A 21,162-nucleotide genomic window follows, 5' to 3' on the forward strand; every position below is an offset into this window, starting at 1 on the left:
ACGTCAGAGAAATAAACACAACTGTAGTATGAATATATTTATTATGTGATTAAAATATATACATATACGTGAACATTATCAGAAAATTCCTAAAAGTTTGAACATTGCAAGAATTTGTTCAACAACACTAGAAATTATAATTCCAATAGAGGGCAGTATACTTAGGAACGTTTTGAAGAAGTATGTTGATTTTCGTACACGATGTTTACTAAATATTTAAAATGTAACGTTATACTCCAAAATGTGCGTGGTGTGCACATGATTGATTGAGCGTTCTAGGTGATCATCACTCAACTTTTCTTCAATAAATGGATGTATTATTGTGGCTAGGCCTATTAACCCTTTAATTGTTCTTGCGGGTTTCATTTGATTTATTGTTGTTGGTACCATTGGATTTATTTTTTTGGATAACATTGGATATAGTATTCTTGGTACCATTTAATTTGTTCTGGCCACCTGAAACACTTACGAGAATATTAGGCCCTTGCGTTTGAGTTTTTATACCAAACCACATGCTTGTGCAAATATTTGATTGAAACTGAAATGAAATTAAAAATATTGCTTTGCTGATTAAATAATTAATAAATGTCTATGATCCTACAACTTTGTGCATTCAATGCCTATACACATTGGTTTCTTTCATAAACTATAATCGTATAGGAGAAAACCATATAAAATGGAAAACTTAAGTATCGATGTCCAAATGTGCATGAGTAAAAATCGGGTATGTGTATGAAAACGAATGTCAATAAAATTCGTCGAGTGAGCATTGTTCGATGGATTTGGTGATAAGTCGTCAAATATTGATCAATTTATTATTAACTTAAATTGATCAGTTGTGTTCTTTTTTATAAGGAGAAACATCTGTATCTATCATACGGCTGTCTGTCTAGGTAACAAGACCTACCTTAATTGTTACAGGAATGTTTGAATATATATCACTATTGTAACCTTTAAACCCAGAGCACTTGAATGTCCTGTTAGTAGTTTGAGTGCAATTTGTAAACAGGAAATGAGTAGTATTATAGCCTGTGTTAAAAGAAAGAAAGATAAATATTATATTACATTATCGTTCTAACTTGGTTAAACTTACTCTTTATGTAAGATTATTATTTTATTTATTTGTTCTCTTTCTTTACTTAATTAACAAAATATCCTAATAAGGCAAGGTTTACTTTCTAGTTTGGATATTACAACCATTTTTTATTTGTATTTTATTTAACATCTTTATTATAGTACATACATGTATCTTCACACAAAACGGGCCAGTATTGTTCGACTAGTCTAAAAAAATATGATACAAAACTTCTCAGATTAATTGAACTTCTTATGTAATACTAATATTTGTTATACTTCACCTTTGAACGGAAAACTGTCAATATTCAAAACAACACATTTTCTGAAACAAAGTTTGGCACTGCATTTCACCTTAACTAGTTTTGTTGGGGTGTTTATGTCAACTTGTTTGATACTTCTTTCTGAAAAAAATAATAAACGTTTATTATATTTTTTAAAAAAAGAAAAAAAGGAAAGAAACAGAAGAAAGAAACAAAATTAAAAACAGAAGGAAAAAAGAAAGAAATAAAGAATGAAAGAAAAAAAAGAAGAAAATAAAAATAAAATTTAAAAAAATGAAGACAAAAAAGAAAGATAAAGAATAAAAAAATACAAAGGAAGAAAGAAAGAAAAAATAAAGAAAAAAAAGGAAAAAAAAAATTAAACAAAGAAGAAAAGAAAAATAGAAAAAAAAAGCATAGAAAAAAGAAAACAAAAAAAAAGAAGAAAATGAATTATGACGGATATTTGTGAAATTACCTTTAAAACAATTTATTTCTTCATCATTACTGTTGTTACTGAAGAGGAGACTATTTCCGGGATGCCTTTACTGAAATAACTTATACTAACTAATACACCCATCTAGAAATAGTTTATTACAATTGAAAATAAGAACATAAAACATTACACCTTCCTGCCACGTGTATTTAAATCGACGACAGTAATACTATTATAATACAATACCTAAGCAAGAACATGGGTCAGATCCAAACTGCTGGCAGATACAATGTCCCATCAACGCAATCAGCAAATGCATTTTCACAGTAATGACCAAATTCGGCATTACAGGCTGCTGTATTATCACAATTAGCTACAAATATGATAAACATTAAATGAAGAAAAAAAGAAAAAAGAAAAAATAAAGAAAAGAAAAACAAATTGAAAAAAGGGAAAAAACGAAAAAAATAAACAATAATCAAAAAGAAAAAAAAAGAAACCACCGGCAAAGTCAGGTCTCGTAAGTAAATATATGTATTATCAATTGAGATTGATCGAGGAATGTCATTATTCTACAATGACAACTGAACTTACTATATTGTGTAAGTGTAACTTGGATTGTTTCTGCACGACTTGGATCATGTTCCGACTGAACTCCTCGACACTCGTAAGTGCCAGAGTCATCTATGTCCACCTGGGTGATCTTCAAAGAGCCTTCTGATAGTATTGTATATTGTTCTACATAAATGAAATATAAACTTTAATGCGTAAAAAGCAAGTTATCATGTAGTGGGAAGTGGATCCGTTGTATGGAATCCAATCAAACATATTAAATGATATAATTGACATATGGTTTTTACCTGATTCAATGATTAAGTTTCCATTGAATGTCCATGATACCGTTGGTTTTGGAATACCGGTAACATTACACCTTATAATTCCATCTTCTCCAAAAGTAAGATTCTGTCGATGCGGTGCTTCTACCACTGTACTTTCTAACATTAAACAAAAAATATGATAAATTATTTTTTATTCCAGGTTCATTATCGCATAATTAATTCCGATATATTGGCTAGGAAAATTTTAATGCAAGTAACCAAATTAACCAATAATGAATAAAAAAACAATCTATATTATACTGATATTATATGGATTACTGATTTGATTTTACATACTTTTATATATAGACACTTTTCCACTTTCCTACAATAATTGTTTGAAAAATATATTTTGAATAGTGTGTGTAATAATATATTAATAAGTTATGTTTATGAGAACCTTGAATCTTATTTTCTTATTATAAGACAAATATTGAAAATGGTTACCCTTTTTAATTATTTGCACATTGCTTTGGGAGTTCTTGCCTCTGCAAGTGTAATTGCCATAATCTTTGGGCTCCCGTAATCCAACTATCGTCAGCTTCGTTTTCCACGGGAATAAATTTTCAGTAAAAACAACTGGAAAATGAAAACGTTTTACAATATAAAACTTCTCTTAGAATCAGTCACAAAATCAACACTTAATTCTGTTATCGTTAAGTGTAGACCTCCACTTCAAATAACTTAAGCAATATCAGACCTGTAGGATTATTTCCATTTCGAGTCTGTCTAGTTGTTGCCAAGTCTATGGAAATGTCCCACGAGGTAGCTGTGGAAGTTCCTGTGAAGGAGGACACGTGACCGTAGTTTTCTTTCAGATAAAGCAGCATATCGACTGTTTTTCCACCATATATTGCATCGTCTCCGATCCCGTATGGTGCACCCTTTGGCTTGTGAATAGCGGTAACCTGACCGTGGATTTCCAAATTATTTTCATCTTGATATCTTGAAAGCTGGACATTGCAAATAAATCAATTTGTTGAATGTTATTAAAAAGTTATCTAACCAATCTTAACATAGGAACAGATATTGATGACACATTCTCCATGTGGTATTCATTTGCATGTGAGAATATTTACATTTTAAGGTGAAGTTTTTGACTCTTTGAATGGTGAATACGTGGTACTTATATTTATATTAATTTTTTAAACAAAAACTGTGAATGTCAATAACGTTTTTACAATAAACATTAAGAGTTTGGTGTTCATTATTGTTTTGTTCCCACGTACAATTTTTGATTGTAGTTTCTGCCTGTTCTAAAGTCTCAGTAATGTGTATAGAATTGTCTTATTTCAGGAGTAATATTATAAATCATGTTTCTAAAAATAGTTGAATGTGTACATACATGCACCAACCTATGTATCGTCTCATTATTGTTAATATTTATTCTCCAAAACACGAGTCGATCCGAAACCAACACGATTACAATATCTTTATCTGTTCGGTTGTTTCGGTTTAATATGTTGACATTCACGTTCGTAAAGCTTGGAGATGCGATTCCATACACCATTGCTATGATGTGGACCTCAGTAACTGCTGAAGTCTCAGATCTACAGCTTGTGTACTGGATAGGCTTAGTATTAATCGAAGTAGCGACAGAAATTGTCCCATCGTTTCCTCTTACCATATGGCAATCATTAAGTGAAACTGGAATACAAAAGTAGAACATTAAAAAAAACATATATCATAGTAAAGTTTACACCCATTTGATAATTCACTTTGAAACACGTTCAATATAGCAATCAACAGGGCATTGAGCCCACCTTGTCAAGATAGGAACTCGTAACAGTCATTTGATCAATTGTCTGGCTGCGACAAATACCAACAGTACTGTAATGTACATATTCTTCGCGGCGCGCGGTGTCTGCAAGGGGGAGTGGAACTGATCGTGTCGCAGCCACATATAGAACCTTTGATCTCCGGAGCTCAGCATCCTGTTGTTAGATTACCTTGGATATAATGAGATATCTTTGAAGAGAACGTTTGCTTTAAAGTATAACTCATGTAGAATTGAAAACACATCTGCATTTGTAGTAGTATTTGCATTATGACGGATATTTGTGAAATTGCCTTTAAAACAATTTATTTCTTCATCATTACTGTTTTTTTTTTTTTTTTTTTTTTTTTTTTTTTTTTTTTACTGAAGAGAGAAAGAAGAAGATGTCTTTACTGAAATAACTTATACTAACTAATACACCCATCTAGAAATAGTTTATTACAATTGAAAAAAAGAACATAAAACATTACACCTTCCTGCCACGTGTATTTAAATCGACGACAGTAATACTATTATAATACAATACCTAAGCAAGAACATGGGTCAGATCCAAACTGCTGGCAGATACAATGTCCATCAACGCAATAAGCAAATGCATTTTCACAGTAATGACCATATTCGGCATTACAGGCTGCTGTATTATCACAATTAGCTACAAATATAATAAACATTATAAACAACATCATAATAAACCTTACTTTTCTTCTTGAATTGAAATAACTCTAAATACGGTATATTAAAATGTTTGTACTTTGCTACACGGGAATAATAACAATAACATTTTTTAGCTAAAGGTGTGTATTATTATCCAGTTAAATATGTTTTTTTTCTCATTATTATTTAATTACAAAAATACATTACATCAAAAATGAATAATACATGCCATCAGGTACATTAATGCACCTTTGACGTTCCATGAACTAACTTTTAATAAAAATGAATTACACATTTGACTATAATAATAAACTCGTTGAACCAAGGCAATATAACAACAACATACTGAGCTCGCATTGACAAGATAGGAACTCGTAACAGTCATTTGATATTATGTCTGGCTTCGTCAAATACCAACAGTACTGTATATGTACACATTCTCCACGGCGCGCAGTGTCTGTGGAGACATGTAGCCACAGATAAACCCTTTGATCTCCTGAACTCAGCCTCCCGTTGTTAGATTGCCTTGGTTGAACACACTTGTTAATACACTCACGTGATCTCTTTCACAACTTACCTCCTGGTGACTTAAATGTATCTATTTTTGTATTTGAGGGTGAAATCCATTCCGGTTGAGTAGCGTCCCCGTCATCATCCGTACAAATAAGTTGAAGGTTGTATTTCACATATTGATCCAAAGGTGGTGTGACGACCGTAGATGCTGAAAATACCCAACTTGTTTCTTAATTAATTTATCATGCGTGACTTGGTTAGCTTAGGATCTTTTCATGAGGTTTTCTCATTTAGTTGAATTGAGACTTTTGTGCAATGTGCTATCAAATGTGAATACACTAACTTAAGATACAGGATTTGTGTTGTAATATGTACCAACATATTCTCACTCCTGAGGACGATCAAAGTATATTGATCGAAACGTCGAAAAACTCAACATTTCTTTTCAGAACTATATAGTGGTGTACAGAAACCTATCCTGAGAACAAGCACTAATGTACATATCTATCAAGTAAACATCAAAACACCAATGGAAGAAAAAGTTAAAATTTAAACTAGGCCTATTCAGGCCTACTACTGTAGTTACAAAATAGTGGATACTATGTAAGTGTACTTAGGCCTACTGTTAATTCCTTACACACTATTTTACACATGTAATACATTTGCCGGCGACTTACCGAAAATACACGGGATAGATAGCAAAACCAATGCGCGAGCATACATTGTGGTCTTAGAATGTCATCATGTTTTGCCAATGCAGCAGTTCTGTTGTGATGTAGTGAAAGTGTAGAAAAGAATGCCCATTGACATGATCTGGCACAGGAAACAGTAAAAGAGCGGTTCAGGAAACAATAGACTAGTTCAACTTCCGTTTGTATTCCTACATTAAATAAACATCTATACACTATACAGTATACTCCACATTTAAAACAAAAACACTTATATGTACACAAATGGAAAGTTATTATAACATTATTTCAAAGTAAATTGTTTAAATGAAGATTTGGTTAGACTTTTGATACATATTATGTTTACTAAAATAGAATGATGCTGGATATAATACTGGAAAAATACAGTAATAGACCGACAATCAGATACCCAATCAGAAAATCATCATATATAATTCATCTGTAAGTCAGATATGTTTTTTTGGGTGAGTGATGCAGTTAATACGAAGGTTGTAATGAAAAAGGGCCGATAAGCACTGTAATTGGGAGTACATGGTCCATCCGTGTTAACTTTAATTGACATAAGCGCAACACATCAATTATAAGCGATGGAAAATTATTACTGTTGATTATCACTAAAAACGCAAGGCAAGGATGTAAGCGCAAAACATCAATCACAAGTGATGGATTATTCAAACTAACTGTCGCTTTAAACGCAACGCAAGCGCCACGTAAGTGGTTTGACCAATCACACACGATGTATCATTCGAACTATCGCTTGTGATTGGTCAACTACATTGCGTTGCACTTACGTAATTGCTTTATAGTAGAAACAAGACTGACGTGTCTTTAACTTACTATGCATATATAGATTTTCTTTCTAAAATAAATTCAATCAATCAATCAATAGTACGTATTGTGATAGGGGAGCATGGTGAAATAAGTTTTAATTAAATTAGTAACGAATAACTAAAGAATATTATTATTAGTATATTCTTACCTCGGAAAATCAAACAATAATTACGTGGGTAGACAATTATTGAACTTCTTTCTGGCGTTACGGTAATTAAACTGAAAACACTACATAGTGGTATAAATAAATTCTCGATTATTGACTTTTTTATATATAGATTTCATATCGTAATGAATATCAATAAAAGATACCTTGTAGAGCCATGTTCGCTAAAGTTATAGTAAAGGTAAAACGTTAGTTTACCAGAGAAGACATGTAATAAGATTTAGTATGTTTATCACTTATATATGTAAGTATTATTTATCGTTATAATTACTTTTGTTTTATTTACTTTTTGTTAACGATTTCTAACTTTATAACTGCTCATAGTTGGACATTTTTTTTAATAGAAAAAAAACCAGTTCGACATAATAATCAAGCTATTAAAACTATTGTAAATTAGCTTAATAAAACAATTAATAAAACCTCTCAATTATATCTCTAAAAATAACCATAAGAACGTTGTAATATTTACAATGATTTAAAAAAAAAAGAAGAAAATGTACAGGTTTATTGTTATTAAAATAATAAAGCAATAGAAAACAACATAAAGTCGCACAATGCCAGAAAAACACTGCTGAAAACAACTTTGGTTTACACTTTACAGCTTTTAATTTAATATAGGCCTAATTTATTTTCTTTCTCTTTTAAACAGACCTGTTATACTGTCCGTACGCTTATGTCACATTTGGACAGGACCTGTCATCCGGTAAGTTGAAATAACTAGTACCTATGCCTATTGCCTACTACCTAGTACAAATACTCAAAGAAAAATAGGGAAATAAGCATTTTGATCCGGCACGTAATCAAAATCATAGTCGTCGATTAGATCTAGGCCTAGACTCGTTGACTTGATGGATACCATAATTCCATAAGAATTCCATTGGAATCTCTCCGTTATCAATGAAAAGAAAGGATAGGTAAAAATAGATTAATATAAGTTATCTTTCACCTATCTGCTCATTCAGAATGCTACTACACGGGAGATGCTTCGGATTACAGAGGTTCTGTAAGCACAACAATAAACGGCAGAACATGTCAAGCATGGGACGTCGCGTATCCACATTCGCACTCGAGAACCGAGCAGAACTACCCCGGTACAGGCTTAGGCGCTCATAATGCATGTCGAAATCCGGATGGAGAGCCAACCGCATGGTGTTATACTACTGACAGTAATCGTAGATGGGAGTTATGTGACGTAGGGGAACCCGGTGAAAATTGTGCAGGTACACATTGAAACCATTGACCATTGAAAACATGGACATGGCTACAGTCGCGTGCTCAAGTTAGTGTTTATCGACCAACCGACCGACCGACATAGTGAGAGTGAGAGTCGCGCTAAAAATGACATCACAAAGTCTACATGCTAATCTCCTTTTATCCCAACACAAACAGGTGAACGCTCTGAAATGGATGTTTTTACGGGCTATTCCAAAATCCTTTTATCTAATCAAAATCCCTTAAGCAACTTCGAAGACCTCACTTATTTCAATAACTATTTTGGTCGTTTAGCACTGAGACACCAGTAACAGCGCTTGATTATTGTGTTAATTATTTGTATTATTATTAGAAACTATAATTCCTAGGCACATTGGTTCTAGAACCAATACTTAACCTAGTCAGCGGAATACAGAATCGGTCCAGTCATTTAAAGCTCGGGTCATATCCATCTAAAGCATCCGATCTTCTTTATTATGTAACCTTTTGATTATTAGCTGCTGGTTCTCTCTTAAAAAAGTTATTAAGAAGAGAAACACGTAAAAAACAGGAAAACATAAAAAACAAGGTTTTTAAAAACGTAAGCATAAACCTAAACATAATCCATAATCCAGGATCAAGAACATCTAATAATACTATATTGTTTTAGTTATTTTCACAAATATCCTCCGAATGAGAAATGTAAAGTGCTATAAAGGTAATTTTAGTTGACGTAGGTTATATTATTATCACTGCTATATAAACATGTTTCTTTTTTAGGTTCTTGCACGAGTAAACTTGGAGTTGAAGATGGCACAATACCTTCACAAGACTTGTCATCATCTGGTGAATACGCAAGTAAGTACAGAACTGAACGTGGAAGATTAAATACACAAGCGGACAGTGAAGGCGATGGTGCCTGGTGTTCAGGTGTCGCAAGCACAAACCAATGGATACAGGCTGACTTTGGTGTTCTGAAACAAATAAGCGGCGTCATCACACAAGGTAGAAGTGATAGAAATAGACATGTGAGGACGTATGGAGTTCTTTATAGCGTTGATGGCACCAACTTTGTAGATATAACTGATGACAATGATGCAGTGATTGTAAGTTATTTACTTTATACAATTTTAACGGAAATTGACAATGCAGCAGAAAGTGGCAATCCTTCACATTGTCACTGAACTACGTCATCACTACTAGTACATTTCTACTACAGGTTAGGTAAAGAAATAATTATTGAGTGATAACAAAATTGCCAAACAACTCGTATTCTTCTGTTTGGTATCTGACAGGCATCATTACCGTAATTCAACAATACATTTCAAATGGTTAACGCATGATTCATGTATGCATTCACCTTTATTGTCAAGCAACAAGGCCATACACATGGCTGCAGTCGCGTGCGCAAATTTGAGTTAGTGTTTACCGACCGACCGACCAACCGACCAGCTGACCGACAGACCGACCAACCAACCGACCGACAAAGTGAAACTAAAAATAAATATAAAAAAAATATGGAAAAACACTATCAAACTTTGTGTGACAAACAATGTTGCGTGCCCACATATGGACACAATGTTGTCATACCACTACCACATTTTGACGCTATTTTTTCAAACTTATAGTCTACACTAATTTTGTTTTTATCTAAATGAATTACGTTTTCTTAAAGATTTTCAGTGGCAATTCAGATCAAAACACTGAAGTTACGAATATGCTACCGTCTGCCGTAAATGCTCAATACGTTCGTATAAATCCACTTACTTGGCGAAGTCACATATGTCTCAGATTTGAAATTATTGGATGCGATGGTAAGTCATAAGTACAATATTAAGAAGCTTTCGGATTGCGATGAAGTATGATGTCAGTTTATTTATTGTGCGCATGGTTTGGCATTTTTTTTAAATCGGTGTCAGACACTATATTCTATATTATGTATCACAAACAATGCGCAATTTGTGTGTGTACGGTAAATCGTCATTGCCGCGAAATACTTTCTGCGGTACCTTTGAATGTTGCACGCAGCGTTAAGTTCTGTTTACACTATCAAACGTTATGTATATATATACAGACATGTATGTAGACAGAGTTTTATATGTTACAAAATATTAGTAAACGTTCATACAATAAGTCGCGTACGATATTTGCAATAATAATACTATTTCGCTTCGTTAAGTAGGAACCAGCTTAGGAAAACCAGAGAAGCATTATGAAGTTTAAAAAGCAAAATTTACTTTATCTGATGATTTGAATGTTTATAATGAACAGCTGTGGCTACTACTGTTGCTAGCACTACTACTATTCCTACAACGACTGCAGCAACCACTGCTACAACTACTGCTCCTACAACCACTGCTACAACTACTGCTCCTACAACCACTGCTACAACTACTGCTCCTACAACCACTGCTACAACTACTGCTCCTACAACCACTGCTACAACTACTGCTCCTACAACCACCAGCAGTAGCACCACCACCACCACCGAAGAATCAACCACAAGCCAACTAACACAAGAACCAAGTAAGTGTTTATTCAAGAATCAGTGTGCAGCCATAATTTGAAATCATAAATTTAATTTGATAAATAAAGTAAACATATAAATCGAATGGAATCATCTACTTAAATTAAAACTACGCAACTTCCTCCAGAAGACGTCACGACGACATTTAATGGTAGAGTATTATCCACTTCTTCTAGTCTATCAATTTGGCAAATTACAAATATGTACATATGCATTACCTTCATACTTAGCTATTACTACCTAGCGAGAGCTATGTTGTCACAGCTACTTAAAAATCAGAAATGTTTGATTCTCTTGAATATTTGGCCTAGTGGGCTTTAACCCAAAACACTGAAATTGTAAGGCCAGTTTTTTTTCATTGTGCCAGGTACATAACACTAACAAATATTATGGCTATAGTTATTTTTGCCTGTTTTAGTTTCAGAAAGCCAAGTTATTAACGTCATAACTTGTGAGGAACCAATGGGAGTGGAATCTTACGAAATACAAGACTATTCCATACAGGCTTCTTCTGTTAAACAACTTGGGACAAATCAGCATCGAGCGCGCCTGAACTCACAAAATATAGAAAATGCACAGGGAGGATGGCAGCCTCTAAACAGTAACACAAATCAATGGATTCAAGTCAATTTGGGCTGGCTTAAAGTTATTACTGGGGTGGTAACACAAGGGGAAAATGAAGGAAACAAATGGGTTACTGCATTTGAGATCTTGTTCAGCATGAATGGAATCGAATGGGACGCCATTTTAGACATTGAAGGGGATCCAAAGGTTTAGACAATTCTGTTATGCTATCTATCTGCTAGCTGCCTGATCTCTTCTTCTATGCCATATGTGGTCTTATTCTGTGCCATATCTGCTGCCTTCTTAGGTTCATTATCTACCTTCTTCTTCTGTGTCAAATCTGCCGTCTTTTTATATCTTATATCCTATATGCTGTATTTTCATGTGACGTATTTGCCGTTTGCCATATCTGTCTTCTTATCTGCCGTTTGCTTCTGTGCTGACGTCTTCTTATGTGCCATAGCTATCGTCTTCTTACGTGTCATATCTGGCGTATTCGTATGTGCCATAACTGCGGCTGCCGTCTTATTCTGTGCAATATCTGGCGTATTATCTGCCGCCTTCTTATGTGCCGTATCGGCAGTCTTCTTACATGTCATATCTGCCGTCTTATGTGGCATAACTGTCGTCTTCTTAGGTGCAATATCTGTTGTCTTCTTATCTGCCATCTTCATTTCTACTGTCTTTCTGTGTCATATTTGACGTTTTTGTGGCCTAACTTCCGTCTTCTTATGTGTCATATATGTGTTAAATCTGCCGAAAAAAATTTCATTCTCTTATTCCTCGAGATGTCTCTGTTCTGATTGATTTGCTAACAATGATTTGCGTTGTTCAGCTCTTTATATTCATTTGCTCTTTCAAATATCCTTCCAGTACCGTTTGATGTAAGAATAAGAGTACAAGTATTTTAAAAATAATTATATTTCATACCACAGGTGTTTGAAGGCAATACTGATGCTGACACTCCAGTAACCAATATAATTCCAAATGCTACTCTTACACGATATGTACGCATTCACCCACTTTCTTGGCATAATTTCATAGCTTTGCGATTTGAGATCATTGGATGCTACTGTAAGTATCAAACATATTCAAATTCTACTAATAATACAACTTATCTTTCGTTGTCATGAACTGAAAAATTATAATGCTGTTCGTCTGTCCATAACGACATGGGCTGAGGTGAACTAGTAAACCGGGATAACCCCGTACTCTTTCGAAAGGTACTCCGGGTTCTATGTCCACACAGCCATGTTTATCTATACACTGGACCTCCGGTTTTAAGTATTTAATCCGAAATGGTGTTGATGGCATAGATACAACACTACACACACTCGACTTTACTAGATGAAAAGATTTTTTTTCACAGATTCAAAATGGAAGAAGTCTAATCAAACGATTTATGGTAATCTTCAGGGATATTCTATGTCATGGGGAAAAGCCTTCGCCGGCTGTGACATGCTAGGAGGGGCTTTACTCGACGGATATGAACACAATGTTGATAGTTATTTGGAAGAATTCTTTTCACAAGATGTTTCCGCTATATGGGGCAGCTACTCTTCAGGTAATAACAAGAAAAATAATCACATAATGGGGCTGACTTAACTTTGGCATGGCCAAGATGGTTTAGGCCCGACTTCACTGGCATATCAACACACATTTGTGTAACCTTTAACTCTAACTGTGTGTTTTGGTTTGTAATTTATTTAAATAACATTCATATTTATTTATATAATCTTCATTATTTGTATAATCATCAGAATGGGAACTCATTTTTAAGGCAGTTTCTCAAGTGACTTCAAATATTACTGAGCTTTACGAATCAGGTAAAGCGTATAGAGATGGCGAATACGAGGCAATGAGCCTAGACCTAGCACACAGGCGAGGTTTTGTAAACCCTTTGCTCGGAAACTGGAATACAACCGGTATACAAAAGGTATAGAAACACAATCTATTATAATTACTGCAAATAATATTAAATTCAAAAGTCCACTCACATGACGTCATGACCAATGAGAACAAATGGTTGCATCAACGTTATTGTTCTTACTGATCGACGAATTAAAATACAATTTCATCGAAGACAGTATAAGTGTATCCTTAAGTGTTGAGGTTGCTTTTGTTTTCTTAGGGAAAACGCATATAGTTGTGTATTTGTCGTTCAGTTAAACAGGTTTATAAGATCACTGGGCTTTTGGAGACTCTCAAATTTGGTGCTCTGTGCTTATTTAACTCGGATCGACAATCGCACATGATTAATTATTTGTTGTATTATTTCGTTGTCTCGAAAACGATATTTTTCTTCGTTCTAAAGAGTTTTATAACAACATTATTTCTTGCCGGTTACCTTAAAAGCCACAGATGTAAATCTAGTAGAAAACTAGAATACTGCTTGAATCAAGTTTAAATGTTTAGCCTAGTGGTCTGTTTTATTTTAGGTAAAGGTAGCACTATACGATGATTCGGGGCAAACTGCACTCTATTTTATTGGCGCTGGTTCGGATTACAAGAGCTTTTTCCAGAAAGAAAGCTTATTAGGCTCTCCATGGACCGACTTACAAGATTCTGAAACAAACTGTTTTAGTGTAGACGGTCACGTTACCTCGTAAGTACAATTAATTTATTTTACCCCTTTCACACCAAAAGCAAAACTCCGGAGATACTCCGGAGTTGACGCCCCGGTGTTTTGGTGTGAAAGGTAAAATCAAGCAACTCCAGAGTTTAAAACTGCGGGGTTGAACAGTTGAACATTCTCCGGAGAGCGACCTGCGGGGACACCTCGGTGTTTTGGTGTGAAAGGTACCAACATCAAACAACTCCGGAGTTTTTAGGTCAAAAGGTCATCCTCAGATCACACGATCACTCATTGCTTTAGTATTATTTCAAAATACTTTAAATATTTGTAAAAAGTATAATATAGCGGGTCTAGAAAATAATAATAATATAACATTATACGACTTCTGAGAGTTTTAAAAATAATTATTAAATTAAAAATATTATCAATTAAAATGATTTTAATGATTGTCGCTATGTAAACAAACAAAATAAAGGGCGACATTTACAATTTTATTTTATAAACCCCGACCCCGGTGTTGCTAGGTTGGTGTGAAATGGGTATCTCCGGAGTTTCTCGACGTTTTAAACGGTCATAAACCCCGGAGTGTCTCCGGAGATCACTCCGCAGTTTTGGTGTGAAAGGTGTAATATATATATATTCTCTTATAAACTAAGCTTTATGTGAAAATAAAAAAAAAAAAACAGAATTACACTATTCTACAGTAAAATAGGCCTACCTTAGTGTATAGCCAAGGTTGATTCAGTACCCGATTCCAGCGCTGTAAGTCCACATAAAACAATTTAGTATCACAAGTCATGTGGTGCCTGTCGTATCACGCTTTAAGGGTCTTTCACATCTGTTGACGTTCCGGCACGGTTGGTCCGGCGAATCGAACATCAATGTTTCGTTTTCACGACGCTCCACGCGGCTATGCGCCAATCTATATGCGCGTAGCCGCCGCGTAAAAACGAAACATTGACGTTCGATTGAATTTTCCGGCGCCGGACCGGAACAAGATCGTATAGCGCGCCACGTAGGCGCTATAGTATCGTTGGTGCCGAAACTGGTGTAAAAGACCCTGTAAGCAACTTGTTCATAAGTCATAGATACAGTACGTCTGTAAGACAAAATCCATTGAATTACGCTTTTTAAACAATATAGTTGACTTTGCTTACTTCCGCATACAGCCGTACCGAGAGACGATGGTACATCAATAAAAACTTCGGTGGCTGTGACGTTGTCAATGGATGGTTTGTTGTAAGAACAATTAACATTACGTATTGCCTTTGGGAAAGCTGCGATATTTACCCGTGTTTTATGTACAGCAGCTCAGAAACTTCCGAGAATTGGGGAAATGGTAAATATACAACAAGTTTCTTTTTCCTGCAGAGATAGGTCTACTGTGAGGAATTAGGCTTATCAGTCAGAAGCAGTATTCTGATATTATCTGCAGGAGACTATCACTGGTCTATCTGTCATCAAGCCTGGAAGCTTATAACGTGGGATTTACCTGTAACAGTCAGTCAGATTTCGAACGTGCAGGCCCTAGAAGTGTAGGAGTTTAGCTCTTTCATCCTTGTTTAAGAGAGCCTTTAAACTATTGAAATATCCAGGAGCGGTTGAGAGGATTTTGTTTTTGTAAATTATTAGGCAGTTTGTATTGTATGTATTAATACAGGATTAGGCAACTTTGGAGCTCCATAATATTTTTCCAAGCATCATCTTGAAGATATAGTGATCATTCTATTTCCATTGCATGTACAGAAACAATAGGCTTATCGTTTTTAAAACATGGGACATAGAGTTACTAAATGCATAATTAATTGCAGATTTATCAACAGTCAATTCATATAAATTGCCACATAATGATTAGGCCTAATAAAAAAATTAAAACTATACTTTGTAATCAGTTACAAATGGTGTGCCATACTTCGGGAAAACATTGTAGGCCTGGATATAGTGCGCTACGAACATAGATCAAGTCAATATGGTATGCCCTTACCATTAGGCTTCGCGTTGTAATTTGACCAATTACTTTGTTGGGTCTTAGTGGGCTTTAGCATGAAAATGATTTGTACTTTTACTGAGAGACTAAGACTGAGACTGAGTTACCCATTATGCACACGAGAGACGAAGGACTGGACCTACAAAATAAACGAAGAGACAATTAAGAACAAACAGTTACAAACACAATTGACCATTGATATGTATCCTTTCTTAAATACGTGTTATAATAATCAATTTCAGGTGATGTCGAGTTGAATTTACAAGGAAAACCAGTTTCACAGTCAAGTATAGCACATGGCGGTTCACCTGAACGTGCTATAGACGGCAACACGGCTACAGCATATAATTCTGGAAGTTGCACACATACATTAAGCGGTAAGCATTCAATTTGAATTAAAAGCAGTGGTGGGGGGGCTATGCGAGCGAAGCTAGCATCACTAGGCTGGGGTACAGGGGCCCCGGTGGGAGTCCAGGGGCGAATCCCCCGGAAGCAACGCGTTCTAGCGTCATTCGAGGACATTTTTAATCAGATTTAGGGTAGCCACGTTTTCCATTTTTTATAACAGATAAATAAAATACTTCCTGAAAACACATTTCTAGGGCCCCGTAGCCTCCCCGCTGGCGCCACCATTAAAAGTGGTTGCTAATCACACTAGTTGGTATGATGGCGGTAATGATGGTAATTAATGAACATACAAAACTACATTTTAAATTTATATCGTTATCAATCTATTTTATCAATATCTAGGGAATGATTGGTGGAAAATTGACTTGGAAGAGGTCTATCGAATAACGGCAATAACAATTTATAACAGAAACGGTACGTAGGCCTATCGATTTGTTCTTTTACCGTAAGCAGTATATAGCATATTCCACATCCCATATCTTATCCCACACAATGGGATATCCCTTATCCCAGCTGCTAGAATATCCCATGTAAAACAAAATGGAATATCCCTCTCATAATTACAATAAGGAATATTTGGGTTGGGTTGAATAAAACGCTATCTGACTTTATTATACAAATTACGGACCAAAGTATGACAATAATATTATCGGGATTTTCATTAACCTTACGGGTCTGGCCACGGACAACCCTACTAAATTGATGGAGAATAGGAATTGTATTAGTAAGATATTATATTTTTAATACATTTATCAATTATTTACACACACAATTCTACTGTATCTGGTAGGTTGTTGTGAAGACCGGTTGGTTGGAGCAGTTATTCGTGTTGGATTAAACGCAAATCATACCTTAAACTCAGTGTGGACAGAAGTCACATCTGAGCAAGTTGCAAATGGACCTCAAATTGATCTAGAATTGCCTGTAAAACGTGGGCGATATGTGTCGGTAGAAACAATGAGCATTTGTGAAATCAAAATATTCGGTAACTTATTTGGTTTACCCCTTTTGTATTAATTACGTCAATCGTCTCTGTTTTAGTCTACTGCTTAAGTACAGCAGACAGCTAGTCTGTTATCAATCCAGTTGATTTATTAAACACAAATAAACATGACTTTAAACTTGCCTTACTACTTGCCGTCACAAACAAACACCATAACAAAATCAATTTCTTTGGGTACACGAGAGGTTAAATCGTTCCAATTCTTCTCAGCATTATGTACGATCAAATATAATTTATATATAGAGTTGTCATAGAGACTGTAGGAATAACTAATTTATATATTTACGTTTGCAGTTCAAAACATCAGAGAAGCCGATTTCTTCACTGTATCAATTCAGTATTCAGGTATAAAAACTCCTTTTATTTGGTACACTTTTAGTTTCCCGTGAAACGCCAGCCCATATTCAGAGGACACCCCTATGGTCCGTGGAAAAATTGTCTATTGATTATACATTCAAATACATTAGTTTCCTCTTAATTTTTTTGCCTGTTTTTAAATTTCGTTTGTGTTACACGATTTTTGTAAAGTACTTATTTTCTTATCAGTTAGCGATAGTTCAAATAAAATCCCAATTATTTTGTACAAAAAAGTTATAAGAGAGGCATACTGTAATAAGGACAATAAATACATTTGATCAAAGTTTCACTGGTTTTTATAACAGAAATTTACTAAATTTGACTATTTTAAAGAAATATGTATTGTCGAGAATTTTGGACATTTCTTTTATTTATTTTAACATTTAAACAAGTATATTATATCACAAAACTAACTGAGCTTTAATAAGAGTTCAACTGTATCATTACTTGATGTATTGTCCCCCAAAAACATGGAAAATGAAGAAATTAAATCAGACTTTGAATATGTTATTTTATAGTTTTAATAAAGTTAATCACTTCCGTAGAAAAAAAAACAACTTATAAAATGACAAAATAAACGGTTAAATTCAACCAAAAACACATTGGCTGGCAGCCAATTTGACAATTTTTTGCTTTAAATTACAGTTTTTTCAGTTAAATACATTTTTTTGTATCCAATTTTCGGTCAAAGTGGATAGCTATTATGTTACATTAAAATGGAATATTCAACAAAAATGTTGTTAAGAATTATTTTTTCAGGAGGACAATACATCTTTAAGTTACAAATAACTCATCAAGAAGTTACCAGTACAGTTTATTATCAGTTTGGGATAATAAACTTTTAATTTCCTCCATGAAAAATAATACTACAGTAATGATATTATTATTGACGTTATATTAAGTGTTCTGAATATAAATTACTAATAGGCCTAAATGTTTTTGTTATCTGCAGACTACACCGAATTTTGTCGCAAACTTATCATCAGCGATACTGATATATTTTCGGATGACGTACCTTGTAGTCAAGAGACATTACCAGCGATTTGTAAAATAAACACAGGTAAAAACATTCTTCATGTTAATTTTAAGATAGTAATATCATTTTTTTAATCGAATTCAAACAAAATAAAATCTAAATCAAAGAAGTATATATCAAGTTCAATTTACCGATATTTAACATTAATAATAATGTAAATAAAAGTATTGACTTTCTTTCAGACTGCAGCGTTATGAATGGTTACTGTAGTCATGGATGCGTCGCTCAGTCCGGAGAAGCGGTCTGCACATGCCCAGAACCAATGACAATTGGACATGATAACTTGACATGTGGTCAGTTTGTTTGGATTCTTTGATATTATTTTTTACACTATCAATCAAGTTTGACAAAAAAAGGGTGTTGTGCCCAAAGATGGCGGTGATATGCCCAAATTGATAGTCATATGACCATATAGGAGCTTTATGAGTGGTAGACCTTTCCTGGTTTTTAACAATCAATTACTCACCAAACTGATACTAGGCCTAGGTGAAGATGCCATTTGGGACACTCCAATTAAGGACAAACTTTAAAACGAATACCACTATATGGCTTTCTTTCTATTCTGTAGAGTGTAACCTTGCCATTGGCATTTGTAGTCATGATTGCGCAATGCAATCTGGAGAACCAGTCTGTAGATGCCCAGGTGAATTATTACTTCAACCTGATGGAATCACGTGCGGTAAGAACTTTTCAAAATGTATGTGTATCGCAAATAGCGTGAGCGATGCATGATGGGAAGGAATTGGGAGCAATAGCGCCACCACCAGTATATAACGTTTTCATTATACTGGTGGCGCTATTGCTCCAAATTCCTTCCCATCATGCATCGCTCACTCTATCTATCATGTTTTCGTTACAATATGTGTTGCATGTTCTGGTCAACCCCCAAATATGTATGTTTTTGAGTTTTTTTAAAATTTATTTTCATTTATATGAAAAATGGAAAATGTTTCTTTTGTTTGGGTTTTGTTGTGTGTTTTTTCTCATTTTCTCTTTCCAGACCGTAAATGCGTATATTCACAGGTCACCAAAACAGTAGACTACCTTCATTTGGGACAACCACCTTATTCAGGATACATCTATTAATAATGCACTTTGTGTTGTTCTGAAGGTGGTCCTTTAATAGGGGTTATTCGGTATATATAATGACTCCATTTTTGACTGAAACCCCAGATATACAAAGCGAAGTATTCTAGGAACCCAGATGGATTTATTAATCGTACAAAAGGTGTAGTATAGATATATGATTTATGGGATTCTTAAATGTCAATTATTATTAAGTGACAGATCCTGGTCAAATTTAGTAAGTAAAGAACTGAAATGATCCTTATATTTGAATATAATTAGCATATTGAATACATCGAGCAGACCAATTGTAAAGATGATTTAAGATCTATAGGATCACCGTAACGGCCTACATACTGATCAGTATCTAAAAAAAATGTTTTTCAAAAATTGAACAAACTACTGTAAGGATGCTGATTCCAAAAGTGGCATCACGCTTAAGATCAAACGGACACGGATAAAGCATGGCTTAACCATGTTTGATAAAGTAAATATACTTATTTCTTGATTTTTTATAAAGTCTTAATAATACCAATGACATTGTTTTCATTTATTAGATTTCTGTACTAATCTTTAAAATATGTAAATAAAAGTGTACTCACATGAACCAAACTTATATGTATCATCTTCTTAATGTCAATATATACTACTGACGTTTCAGTTTAATAATGCTGACATCCACTGAAGACTATATATCTTTGCTATGACAGACCTTGATATTTAAAAAAATTATAAACAGGAAAGACAATGAAAACAATTATTATGTTACTTCATCACTATTAGTATTAAAATAACAACGTTAACAAAAGTTTACTATTATTTTTGTATAAGAAGCCTCTTTAATTGAGTCTATCATAATGTTGAGATAAATTACGGTAATGCTCTATGTTCCATATTATGAATAAAGTTTTAGTTAAGGAACAGTACAAAGTTTATTTTTCCATCTCTCTTGTATTGTGTATTGTATATATCGCCGATGAGCCTATTTACATGATTCAGTTGACAACATACCTCTTGGTAAGGTGACATTATATTTCTCTATTTGAGAGTGAAAGCCATTCCGGTTGAGTAGCGTCCCTGCCATCATCTGTGTAAACAAAGTTAAGGTACGTGTGTACTTCACAAATCGATCCCCAGGTAGTGTGACGACAGTAAAGCTGAATAGAAA

The 21,162-nt window shown here is 34.3% G+C and overlaps 2 protein-coding genes across 4 annotated transcripts; one reads left to right on the forward strand and one right to left on the reverse strand.

Moving 5' to 3' along the window:
- Positions 1–22: 22 nt before the first annotated feature.
- LOC144849752 (uncharacterized) lies at positions 23–6,511 on the reverse strand. Of its 3 annotated transcripts, none has more exons than XM_078706787.1 (11): positions 6,273–6,510; positions 5,660–5,803; positions 4,955–5,080; positions 3,997–4,298; positions 3,454–3,604; positions 3,099–3,230; positions 2,634–2,768; positions 2,368–2,511; positions 1,359–1,478; positions 908–1,029; positions 23–538 (listed from the first exon to the last, which is right to left on the reverse strand). In XM_078706787.1, the coding sequence occupies exons 1-11, from the start codon at positions 6,316–6,318 to the stop codon at positions 344–346; spliced, it is 1,617 nt and encodes a 538-aa protein (XP_078562913.1). In that variant the 5' UTR covers positions 6,319–6,510; the 3' UTR covers positions 23–343. The 3 variants fall into 3 exon arrangements, with proteins under 3 accessions (XP_078562913.1, XP_078562912.1, XP_078562914.1); XM_078706786.1 differs by having other exon boundaries at positions 3,352–3,604; positions 6,273–6,509; XM_078706788.1 differs by lacking the exons at positions 23–538; positions 908–1,029; positions 1,359–1,478 and adding an exon at positions 2,020–2,146 and having other exon boundaries at positions 3,352–3,604; positions 6,273–6,511.
- A 985-nt stretch (positions 6,512–7,496) lies between these two features.
- LOC144849748 (uncharacterized) lies at positions 7,497–19,673 on the forward strand. Its single transcript, XM_078706778.1, has 19 exons — positions 7,497–7,525; positions 7,931–7,984; positions 8,244–8,501; positions 9,253–9,578; positions 10,148–10,286; positions 10,744–10,998; positions 11,418–11,770; positions 12,499–12,637; positions 12,933–13,127; positions 13,324–13,499; positions 14,002–14,168; positions 15,308–15,477; positions 16,368–16,502; positions 16,876–16,947; positions 17,324–17,518; positions 17,831–17,881; positions 18,846–18,953; positions 19,112–19,222; positions 19,498–19,673. Exons 1-19 carry the CDS (start codon positions 7,507–7,509, stop codon positions 19,659–19,661), a joined length of 3,087 nt encoding a protein of 1,028 aa, XP_078562904.1. The 5' UTR covers positions 7,497–7,506; the 3' UTR covers positions 19,662–19,673.
- The last annotated feature ends 1,489 nt before the right edge of the window (positions 19,674–21,162 follow it).

Source organism: Antedon bifida, chromosome 8 (assembly GCF_963402885.1).
Source record: "Antedon bifida chromosome 8, ecAntBifi1.1, whole genome shotgun sequence".
Classification (NCBI taxonomy): domain Eukaryota; kingdom Metazoa; phylum Echinodermata; class Crinoidea; order Comatulida; family Antedonidae; genus Antedon; species Antedon bifida.

Excerpts from the sequence above, each read along its gene's own strand:
- LOC144849752 (XM_078706786.1), bottom strand. The coding sequence starts at position 6,318 with ATGTATGCTCGCGCATTGGTTTTGCTATCTATCCCGTGTATTTTCG. Across the intron at positions 1,479-2,367 it reads AGTTACACTTACACAATATA|AAAGAAGTATCAAACAAGTT; the intron begins GTAAGTTCAGTT and ends TATTTTTTTCAG. Across the intron at positions 539-907 it reads ACATTCCTGTAACAATTAAG|TTTCAATCAAATATTTGCAC; the intron begins GTAGGTCTTGTT and ends ATTTCATTTCAG.
- LOC144849748 (XM_078706778.1), top strand. Across the intron at positions 15,478-16,367 it reads TTCCGAGAATTGGGGAAATG|GTGATGTCGAGTTGAATTTA; the intron begins GTAAATATACAA and ends AATCAATTTCAG. Across the intron at positions 16,503-16,875 it reads TTGCACACATACATTAAGCG|GGAATGATTGGTGGAAAATT; the intron begins GTAAGCATTCAA and ends ATCAATATCTAG.